The 12,179-nt window shown below is 44.1% G+C and overlaps 1 protein-coding gene across 2 annotated transcripts in view; it reads left to right on the forward strand.

Annotated features, from left to right (window-relative positions):
• Positions 1-11,262, forward strand: part of LOC138452975 (uncharacterized) — a 449,238-nt gene extending 437,976 nt beyond the window's left edge. For both annotated transcript variants that reach the window (XM_069605345.1, XM_069605344.1), the window contains exon 5: positions 9,424-11,262. In XM_069605345.1, the coding sequence (XP_069461446.1) occupies positions 9,424-11,256 (1,833 nt within the window). In that variant the 3' untranslated portion in view covers positions 11,257-11,262. The remainder of the gene's footprint in view (positions 1-9,423) is intronic.
• Positions 11,263-12,179: the final 917 nt, after the last annotated feature.

A 12,179-nucleotide genomic window follows, 5' to 3' on the forward strand; every position in this document is an offset into this window, starting at 1 on the left:
CACTCACTATCGTGACTGGAACTCCAAGTTCAAGCCGTATTTCCTTCCTCGACTCACGTGACCAGAGACCACGATTCTGTTCATTCTGCAAGCTTTTAAATGTTTAATGAATTAAGACTTGGCATTTTCTGTGTTCTTTCTTGCACCTTAACGTGAGAGGATTCATCCTCCACACAGATGTTCCTCGTCAGCGTAGATAGCTGACCTCGACTTCTCAGTTCTTGACTTCAGGCCAGACAGCCTCCCAATGCAGCTCCAACAACCTGCTATTCTACTGCAACGCAGCCTTTCTCAAATTGCTCAAATTTGACAAGAATATGTTCAATAAGAGCACTATGTGGAAAAGCGACACAAGCAAAAAGTCTTACTATTGCTCCATTCAACTGACCAAGCCCACATTTAAGGTACATCTTATCTTAACTCAACATTTCAAACAAAGTCTTAAATCAGATTCTAAAATGGCTGTTTCGGATATGGACTTTTCTTATTGTAGTTTATGCTTCTTTGGGAATGCCAGAGTTCAAATTACCTTTACACAAAAACTTCAGGAAGCAATGACTGTTAAAGGTTGTTTGTTCTGACAAAGTTTCTGCTCTACAAATATCTTGGATTTCCCACCTTTTGATCTCTGACCATGATGCCCCCATTCTCCTCGTCGACATCCCCTTGATAGACCCTGGCCTGGGAATCATCTGCTGAAGAGTACAGCATTGCAATAGTTTGTCAAATCCACCTGCTGATTGTGGGAACAGAAGCCGTTCTCCTTTGGCCCGGAACTGTTTAATGCCATGAACAAGTTTGATTGCACAGCAGCTGCTGTCCTGTTCAAGTGTTAACACAGGTCTTTTGACTTCTAAATTGTGCCAAAACTCATCTTCAGGAGAAGCAGGAGAAGCAGAATTTTCTAAAAAGGTCCGTAGAACAATATTCTAGGCCTGATGAAACTTTGGGGCAACCATGGTATAATTGGCATAATGCAACATTTTCCTTGAACTTAGGAGCCAACGTAATGGGGACCAAAATAAAAGATTTAAAAGTCAGATGTTTGATATCAATAGTCTCCATAGGTTCAAAAGGAGGTACTTGAAATGCCTTTAATATCAACCTCAGGCTCCAGGGAAGGAACCGTGTGCCACCTACAGGTTTTTGAAGCCTAAAACACCTAAAGAGTTGCAGATCTCAAACCTGCAGATGCCAGCTCCCAGCCTGCTTGTACTTATTCATAAACATGTGTCATTTAAACAAACCCTGCAAGAAATCGAAATAATGCACTCCTTAGTTTTGAAAATCATACTAATCAGGGTGTGTGCTCTATAAAAAATACTCCTTTGACCTAATGGCACACTCGTTTACATGTTCAGGCCTTCACAATACTAGTGTGAATTATTTTGTGTCTTCATAACTAATCCCTAAACTAGTGCATGTTATCTCCTTAGTTATTTACTGAGGTGTCTACTCAATACAACTGTTAAATATATTATGTTTTTTCTCTATATTGTGTGTAACCTTAGCCTTGGTGCGTTTGAGAGTGCTTCCTCTCATTACTTACTGCTTCCCCAGTCTGAATACAAATGTGTGCATCAATACATGCACCTTTAACATTGTTTCTGAAAAAACGTATTTTATCTCCTTAATTCTTGCTATTCCCCATAAATATTTACTGGGCTTAATCTAGTATCATTTACTATTGTGTTAACCTACTTTTTAATGTAATTTGCACTTATAATTACATTTTTATTCTCAGCGCATGTTTTCACAAATTGTATGATTTTAGGCATATATTTTTTTAATGCCTTTATGCTGTGCAGTGGGGGAGATGATATCCCCCCTCTTGAATCTTGTCTAATTTGTTGTGGCTTTGGTGCATATGCTTGAGTCTGCATGTGTAATAATATCCTTATGACTAAGTATTGTATTGTGGTGCCTATCCCAATCCTCCTCTGTCTGCCCTTAATTACCAATATTCTCACTGTTTTGGTTACTTATAGCACTCGCCTGTGCTTTCATTTGTAATCTCTGTCTTACTTTTGCACTCCTAATCATTTTGTGTCCCTTTCCCATTCTGCTTCTGTTGACATATTTCTTTGCTTTTTGTTTCAAATTCTATGAAAATAAACTGTGTGTGTCTGCTCTTCCTTTTGGTAGCGCACTGAAACTTTTTAGTGAAGCACCTTTCCTTTTTTCCCAATTATTTTCCATTACTGCGGCTAGATTCTTTTTTTTAAAACGGTTTCTTTCCATTATCTTTTCCTCATCTGTGTGATTGACCCATGCTTGCTTTATGATATATGCTTTTTCAAAATGTCCTATTTATCACTAATAAGAAATGTCTATATTGTTTTAAAATTATATTAAGAAATCAGGGGTACTCTAGTGTGTGCCTAACAGACAAAGTAGCTAACATTAAATTAATAATGCCTGCATATCTCCCACTTGTCTTATCTGTTCCTTTGTTCTTGTGTTCCGCTAGTCGGATTTCTATTGTTCAAAGTTTTTCAATCTGTCAAGAGCTTTATCTTTGTAAGTATATAATTTTTATTTCTCTTTAACCCTTTACTTTATTTTACTCCTTTGTTAATAAAGTGCAGAGGAGAGTCACAACTGACTGCCTATGTTTACCAGACCCTTATATAAAGCCTCCATTCTTTGGACTTAAATCATCATTGTTAACATTTTAAAACAACAAATATAAGCAATCACCATCAATCACTGCTCAAGCCTCCAATTTCAATAGTCTATTTATTCTGTTGATTGGCACCAATCACTTTGCTATGCTCAATCACTGTAGCTCCTCAATTTTTTACCAATTACTTCACAATTTATATTGCTCTTTGATATTTCAACTCTCCAAACAACACACAGACTAGTCCACTTTTCACATTAATAAACACCGTGATCACCTTGTTCTCTCCCTCGCCTCTTCTATAGACCCTGTACTGGGTTTAAGATGTCACCTTACATGAGCCTGTTCGTGATTTATATGTTTCTGGTCTACTCCCGTTGGAGTTTGAGGCATCTTCTACTGAACTCCCTTGAGTTAGGATTCTCTAGGAGCTATAATTCTCTTCACACAATATTTCCTATTACTTAAAAATCATCACAATCCCCTTAATATGTACATGAACATGTTTTATTTTCTGTTGCCTCTGTCCCTCATAAAACATATCATTATTCATAGATGCCAGGTCTGCTGTGATGATGGTCATGAAGAGATGCCCCTGACAGAAGTGAGACCATGCTGCAGTATGCCACTCACCTTATCATCTTTTTTAGGCGTCTCCCCCTGTCTACTAGCACATCACCATAAAGCCTGGGTCCTTGTCCCTGAATCTTATGAAAGACTTTGAGAGCCCCACATTTGGGTGCCAAATGAACTGGGGGTCCCCTTCTCATCAGAGACAAGAGAAAATCAGGCACCTGGAAGGGTCTCAGCAGTTTCTATTGGCTGTAGTTTCAAGACACGCTTTAGACACACTGAATGACATTATGTCTTTCCCCTGCTTTTATAGTCTGGTGAATACCAAGCCCACATTAGTCATAGTTGGCAACCACAATTTTCTCTTATCCACTAAACTGATAAGCTTATTTTAGACCTGGCTGGACACATTTATGACATTTCTCAACTTCTGCCAAAAACAACTTCATCACATCAATGTCAATTCTTTATCTAATTTGCGAGGACCTACCAAGTTAGTTAGTGCCTTATACTGTGGAGAAATGGATAAACTCAATTATATGGTGCCAACTAATACAGCTGGTCTCTGAAAATGGTCTGCATGAAGCACATTGCTCCTTACTCATTCATTATCATAGATAAATGTATTCAAGGTCCCTTGCTTTATCTAACTTCATCACTAATCTTGTCTGCTTTTCCTGCCAAGTTGCATTTTCAACTCAACAACCCCAATTATCTCACTGTGAAATGCTGCCAAAGAGTGTCTCTATTATATCAGCCTCTGTTGCTGTCGGAAAACTCTTGGCATGAGTCATAGTTTTTCCACACCTGCCTTAAAACGGGACACCATTTTGTACTTGAGTCATCCATTTTGAAATATATCTCTGTCTGATATTTAAAGCACTCTTCACTTCCTGGGTCATTCTAACCCAAATATGCGCTGTGCCTTGTGCACTTTTTACATTAAATAAAGGCACTATAATCCTTATTTCTGCAATAATAGAACCATTTGATCTGCCTATCATGTTATCTATACTCAGTTAAGGGGGAGGGGTTGACACCCCCTATACAGTATCAACATGGTGGTGTTGCCCACATTTCTGTTCCTATTCCAAATGCTCCCGGTGATGATCCCGCCTGCATTCTTCGTTGAAGTGAGGGCGGCCATGCTGAAATTCCTCTGGGTAGGTTCAAAGCACAGGGTTGCCTACAGGACATTGATTTTACCAAAGGAGGAGGGGGCGTTTGATTCCTGGATCTTGAGACCTACCATAAGGCAACCTAACTTCATGTCTTGGTGAATCATCTGGACTCGCTCTCCGACAAGCAGTGGGTGCTGTTGGATAATGCGATTCTGGCCCCGGTCTCCCTGGGTGAATGGTTGTGGGTGCCCAGACCCTGTATCACAAGAAGGGTGCTGCACTACCCGGTTCTGGACTTGTGGTCTATTTGGAAAGATAGGGAGAGAATAGGTGGCTCACAATGTGGCCGTCACCTCTGCGGGATAGGATTGAGGACCTGCTAGCATTTCAGATTTGGTACGACGCAATGCTGAGCAGGGCCAGACAAATGTGGCAACGGAGGACTTTCATCTTGTTAAGTAGGATGGAGGAGTGTTTGGGCCTTGGGAAACTGTAGATATTCTGCTACTGACAGCTGAAGACCTGGGGAAAGACATTGATGATACATTATGGATTTGGATGTGTAGGATGGTCACGCTTGATGGTTTCCCTGCACTAGAGATACCAGGCACTGAAACTGATACACAGATGGCATTATCCACCGGCTGTGATAGCTAAAATGTGCAAGAGGTATGAGCCGCATTGCTGGAAGTGCCACCGGGTGCGGGGGGATTATAACCATATGTGGTGTGGATGTCCTAGAGTGAAATCATACTGGAAGGAGGTTCCATCGTGGATAAAAGGGGTAGATGGGATCCACAGGAAGCTCGTGCTGTGGCTTCTCCTTTTTGGGGTATGGTTAGAGGAGGAGAACAAGGCAGAAAATGGACATATGCTGCAGGTCATCTTGGTTGCCACGAGATGTTTCCTAGCCCAATTGTGGAATAGTCTGTGCATGTCTGTGGAAAGGGAGTGGGTGGAGAAGATCGAGTAATATATGATATGGAATAGCTCAGAAACGTTTTGGATGAGTCCCGGTCCAACATTGAAAGTCTATGGCTCCCCTTTTTTGAGAAGTATTGGTAGTGAGTGGGGGTGGGCAGGGGCTCCAGATCTGGGGAGGATGGGATGTACTCACTGGGTTGGGGCTGCCATGTTGTAATTGACCATTTGGGTGCTTAAATGGGAAAAGGGACTCACTGTGGGACAGCTGTAATGCTGGCCTGAAGGCCTTGGAACTGCCCTGCTCGAAAGGGGGTAACACCCTTGGTTTGAACTTTCTGAAGTCGATTAGAACATGCTGCATGAGGGGGAAGGGGGTGGTTGGAGGGACGAGGGTTGGGCGGGAGGGAGACAAGTGTGGGGTTGGGTGATTAAGTTGGATTGGTTCTTGAGCAAGGGTTTTATGATGGTTTGTAATGCAGTACTTGAAATGCCAATAATGTGTAATTTTGAAGAAATTCAAACCAATCATTTACTGGAAGGCAGGGACAAGTTGGAAGAAATATTATACGCCAGAGGAAGACAAAAGAGAGTACTTACTGCATAATGTGGGACAGGATGCAATGGAAGAATGGAGTAGTTGGGAAGTCTTAAAAGAACAATAGTTTCCAAAAGAATTTGAGTAGGAGCAAAATCCAAGAGAGGTCATATTTTACTAATATCAAAAAGATGAAAGTGACACGATCAAGCAACAGAGCAAATTTGGGGCTCAAGAGGAAGAAATGAATCTAAGATGTACCCAAGGTTACATGCTGGCTGATTCACAGAAAGCTGACGGGGGTAAAGAAATGGACACAGGAGGAGAAAGGCAGGCAGGGAAAACAAACTGTCATTCTTTTGCTGAGGAATACAATAATTGAATGAGGAGCATGAAAGGAAAGTCTTATGAAAGGTTTCCCTGTGATGTGCACTGTCAATCTCTTTAAATCTGGCACCAATCTGAATTTTCCATTTGGTTCTGGCCCTAGAAAAATGAGTGAGTAAAAACATCTACCCTATTTCTTTCCGGGATACCTTTGTGAATCCCCTTTGCGCGACAAGTCCTTGCTTTGTGTATGGGCTGGTGTCGTATGGAGCACGACTGATGACGTGGGCTTTGATCCAAATTCTATTTTATAACCCGAACGGGTGAAACTATTCACCCAGGCATCTGTTAAGAGATTGCTCCATTTGTCTGATGACGACCAAAGCTTGGCCCCGCTTATCTGGCTTCAGATTTTCTGCCTCATTGACAAGGAGGAGGACTTCCCTGATCTCTGTGGAAACTTTGACCTTCAGCTGTAGATAGATTGTTTAATCAACACTTTTCGTGGAACCAGGTATTCGTTTTATCTGTAAGGGGTGCTCTTCTTGCAGAGTTTGTTGACAGATTTATCTGCCTTAAACACGCTACTAACCTCATCTTCCAAGAACTCTTCAGAGGAAAAGGAATCAATGATGTGCATTGCGGTGGCGCTCCGGATGCCAGCCCCGGATGGGCAATTCGGCAGCACCCTGAGATCACGGCCCCATAATCATAGGTTGATTTTCATAAATGTTCCATCTGGGACTTCCTAGCCTTCCAAATAGGGGCACAATCCGAGACCTCTTCAAATAAATGCTTTGGTGAATTTCTCAAAGTCTGCCAGCACTGTTTCTGTCATGTATGATGTGCATGTGCTGGCCAGCACGGTCCTGTAAAATCCCTCTTTTGATCTCAGTCAGCATTTTTGTCCACCTTGTCTGACACTGCTTCCTCTGGGGCCATGAACAAGCAACCCACCAGACAGGGTGGAATAGTGCCAACCTGTGCACACTACGGCTGGGACTGTACCTCCTCTTCCATATCATATAACTTCATCATGACTCTTCGGACGTTCATCCTCTATGGCTCAACCCCTTGTTTCAGGACTTCTCCCTTCGTCTCGGTTATCAAGGGAAGTCCCATCTTGAGGACACGCTTGAACCGTCTGTGGGAGATCTCTTGACAGGCTCTCCTGCCATGTTGGGTGCCTATGAACTCGAGACCTGGCCCAGTACTTTCACCAGCACTTCCTTGTCCAGGCACTTCTTCCTGGGATCCTCCTTATCCCAAGTGCATGAAGAAGAAGATGGGCTGGAACCAGTAAAAGACGATGGCGTAGTCACATGCATCAGCTCGACATCTGTCTTCTTCTGTTTCCTGGCCTCCTTCTCAAGGCCATCTGAAATATGTGCATCGTCTTTTCCTCAGACATACCATGCCAGGATGCATTTCTTTTTCCACATTTTCCTCCGTTTAACATATTAAGGGGAAGAGGAGCTTCATGACTCTGTCCCTTTCTCCACATGCCTCGTCTTTTCTGAGGTTTACTCTGAGCTCATAACTGCATCAGACCACCAAACAGTACTGCCGGAAAGTGGAACGCAACAAGTTACTGGGTTCCCGGAATAGTTCAAGTAGTGCACTTCCCAAGACAATATGGCGTCTGCTAATGGCCCAGAAACACTTGTTGGGGGCCTGGATAACAAGGTCCCCACCCGCTCTGCACTCATAAAAATGGGCAGACCATAGAGGGCACCCTATGGCATCCAGAGCACTGGATCAAACATTCCATTGGAGGCAGACTGCACGGGGCACCCTGCGGCCTCCTGAACTCTGGGGCACCAGAGCCACCTACCTTGGCTGGGGGCACCCAGCATACATCAGCCCCGGCCCTGGGGGCACACAGGACGGGGACATCCCAGTCGCCATGATCACATGGCATCAACATTCATTGGATGTGGTGTTGCCCAGCAGGGGCACCGTCCTCATGCCGGGCCACGTGGCTGACCCTCAGTATGCTGCACCGCACCAGCATGGTGCACAGAAACACAAGAGTCAGTTTGGGATTGACTGACGAGCCGGAAATGGCTCATCCTATTTATTAGGTTGGTCAAATGGCTAGCACCATGTGACCATTACACCCATCCTGGGAGCTAACTTGCTCCCAGGAGGGGTGACAGACAATACTCCTCACACCCGTCATGCCACTCCAGTTGTTACTGCCTGCCAGGATTATCAATAGTGATCTGTTGCCAGTGGACCCCCAGCCCTCCTACCATACTGTATATGGCTTCCAAATGGAGGTACAATTTGTACCTGCTTTTCTGGGAGCCTCGAAGGACCCTGCGACCTTCTTCTGCATAAGGCTTCATATGTTTCCGGGTGTCGAGCAAGTCTCTGTCCCTGACCCGAAGCAGATGAATACCAGTCGGGCCCTAAAGCAAGGGGCTGTTTGTGAGATCACTAATCCCTCACCCCGAAGACTCCTCGCTCAGTAGGGACTCCCTGGAGAGTCCCCCAGCTTCTCTTCTAGCTCTGTAGGGAGTGACTGGTGAAGGGAGTCACGTTCAGTTGCTCCCAAAAAGGCAAAGAGAAAGTTGCTAGTCGTGGCATGGGGTGTAGCCGCACACCTGAAACAGGAAAACAGGAAACTGTATCCTAAGGGGGCACTGGGGTCTTATACTGTTAATGAAAGAAGGAAGACACCAAAGCAGTAGAAATGGGTTCTTGTCTTGGAGGTTGGTGTATCAGAAGTAAGAGGTGGGAAGGGAAGGGGGGCGTGGAGGTTAGGTGCTTTTTTTGCAGGTCCAGTGGATGGGATATTGGGAATAGTATATTGGGTTCTGTACCCCTTCTTCAACCATCAAAAAAAGTGACATTTCCCAGATAAGAAAAAAACTTATTAAAAACAGCCTTACAACCTTGTCTTGAGCCCCCATTTGTGTGATCCATGGGACCTTAAATTGAGCCGCAATGCAGTCTACTGGGACACAAACCTACATTCCAGACAGTTTCGCAAAGTATGCAGAATAAGCCTTTGTGCTGTAAAATCCATGTGTGTGCCTGTGTGTGTGTGACACTGTAACACAGTCTGCTTTCTAATGTAGTTAGACATGCAAGGGTGAACCTCCCCTGTACCTCCAAATGGGAGCACCCACCGCACCACTGGTAGCAGTAATGTGAAAGACCAGCTGGCACCTTGTTAGGTATTTTGGATATAGTTGAACAGGAAATGCTGGGAAGAGTTCCAAGCAGGATAAGCATTGTAATGTCAGGGAGAGTGGCTGGTTTTTGCTAGACAGACGAGTGATACCTTACCTATACTTTGTTTTCTTCTGCAGACTGCCAGAGAAGTTCTCGAGACAAGCCAGCCTGAGGTAGATCGAAGCTTGCCTTCATTTGAACCTGCGGATAAGAACGTCATCCTGATGCTGCAGTATGATGAGGCAGTAGTGGCAAGCGGATACGCCCTACTAGGGAAGGCAACGCCCAGGCCCAAGTTTCTCCTGCAGTGGAGGGAGGACCATTTTCAACTGAAGGCACCAAAAGAGGTCACATCTGTCACAATAACTGCACGCACAAAGCTTGTCGTCGTAGGTCACGGGGTTGTGGAGAATGGACGCATCACACTTGGTGGCATGAGCGCAGGTGAGCTTGCACAAGCCATCGGCACCCTTTCAAAAAGAGGGAAAGGGATTCACATGGACAAAAGCACAAAATTCCTTCAAGAAGTGAGCTTGGTGTCCTGTGATGTTGGCAGCGGAGCCGAAGGCAAGGGGTTTGTGAAAGAGCTTTTGGTGCAAATGAGAAATATTGGACTGAAAGTGGGTTACGTCTCAGCGCGAACCATCACAACCTATGTCTTACCTGATGGGACAAAGAGAACAGCGGAGTCAGTGGACTCAGAGTTCTGGAGCAAAGGCGACCCAAGCCACAAGAGAAAATTCCACTTGGAGGAAGATGGCACTCTTCGGGAGAGAGAATACACCCCAAAGGAACTGCACATGGAACGAAAAGCCCCACTGGAAGGTTACAGGGTGCAGCACCCGTACCAGAAAATCCTGTCCTGGAAAGACGGAGCTAAGTATTACAAGATTGAAGATACGTTAGTTGAAAACATCATTGAAGCCATAACAAACAAGATTTTTTCCGAGTTGCCTGGGCCCAATTTGCGGGATACAGAAATGCAGAAATTGTTGATACACACAACAGATGGAAGAACACATTTGTATCCTGTGAGAAAAATAACAAGTCTTAAAGGATTGGAGGATAATATTAAAGAGATCATCCAAAGGACCCTCGATATTCGAAGTACGACGAAGGCACAAGATGTTGACAGAACCTTAAATAGAGAATTTCGATATTTCCGTTTTAAAGACTTTGTTTATAAAATGAATCTTTTCAATTTTTATGTTAAATTACATGGGACAACATCAAATGTGCCTCTAGATCAAAGCCTAAACAAGCTAGACTACGACTCAATGGCCAACATGAAGGAGAAAGAACATTTTGTAGAAATGGCCAAAAACTGGGTCCAGGGAGACCATGATGCAATCTCCAACAATGTCAATGTTTACGATGGCATGGCTGTTATCGCAACTCACATCTCTGAGGCTGTTCGCAATCCCAGAGTGTTTATAACCAACAGGCTGATGTGGGATGTGACTTCATCCTGGTTGGATTTTAGAAGAAATTGTCCAATGGCAGGGGGCGGAACTTGGCCGAAGAAAGAATTGATAGGCCTGGATCATACAGCTACTGATAACGTACGTGATAGAACCCTGGCCACAATGAAGCTATGGCTCACAAGAAAGTACAGAAACACTTACACTACTATGAATGTTAATGCTGACGCCAAACCCTTACCAAAAGAAGGAGCTGAGAAGCTTCAAGAGGTGCTTACAGAGCTCCCCTTACAAGACACTGCGATTGATTACAGCTGCAGGCCACAAATAGGACCTCTTTCTGACACGCAACTCAGCAAGCTGCAGGGGTTTGAGGAGGCAGTGCGGGGGAAGAGTCTTCAGCCACAGCTACTTCTAAAGTCCGCCGAAGATCAGCAACGTGTACAGGGAAAGATCCGACAAGTAATGAAGGACCAAAGCTCCGTAGATCGCTCAGACTATCAGAAGATAAACTCACTTGAGAAATACAATGACGGCTTGAAGCTGTGATTGGAGAGCAAAACAGACCCCTCCAAAATCAGGGAGATCGTCATTCCTGGTGAAACCGGTGCTGCCAAATCTGAAGAGCTTCTCCATTCCTACTTCAGTGATGTGCACAGTACATCGAGTAAGATTAACCATGGTTTAGGCATTTATGGTACCCTTATGGGCTTCCAAGCTGCCAGTCAAATGTTCTCCCAAGGGCGGGAATGGGAGGGTGGAATCAGTTTGGCTCAGGGCGTTCATGGTGTAACAGAACTCTCAGGTGTTAATGCAGCTGTTAATGATTTTATTGGAAGCGCTACAAAGCAAGCAGTTACCAAAATCTCAGAGAGATTAGAAGGGGCTGCGGTTTCTAAATTTACAAGTTCTGTGTTTAAAATAGGTGTAGTAGCAGAAACTATTCCGGTCCTTTCAATTGCATTCACTGCATTTAATATTTATGAGGATATTAATCAGAAAAGCGCCATTGGGTATGTTGATGCCGCCTTAGATGGGACGATATTAATTACTAACTTGATGGGGCCTGAAATGCTGCCGGTCACTGTCGCTCTTACAATAATACGCTTGGGTTTAGACCCCTTGTACTATGAAATCAAGCATGAGCTTCACTCATTGCCTCCAGGCGCCAGTGCCGGACAACACATAGTGGCAGTGCTGAAGGGAATAGGGCTTGCTTTCAGGGATATTTTCAATACTTTTGTGGAAATAGCTAACCAGTTCAACATTTTCCATACACTCAGTAAGATAGAGGACCTAATCGAAGAGCATAGAACAAGTATGCAACTAGGGAACGATCTGCGGACCGCTGATAACTACTATAAGGTTAAAGAACTGGGTGATGAGGATGGCTGCCACACAGTTATTGACTTCACCCAGGGGAAAGATTCGGCCTATGGGGGTAATTTGTATGTAGAGTTGACAGATCATAA

Source organism: Ambystoma mexicanum, chromosome 4p (assembly GCF_040938575.1).
Source record: "Ambystoma mexicanum isolate Mex_15411 chromosome 4p, UKY_AmexF1_1, whole genome shotgun sequence".
Lineage (NCBI taxonomy): Eukaryota > Metazoa > Chordata > Amphibia > Caudata > Ambystomatidae > Ambystoma > Ambystoma mexicanum.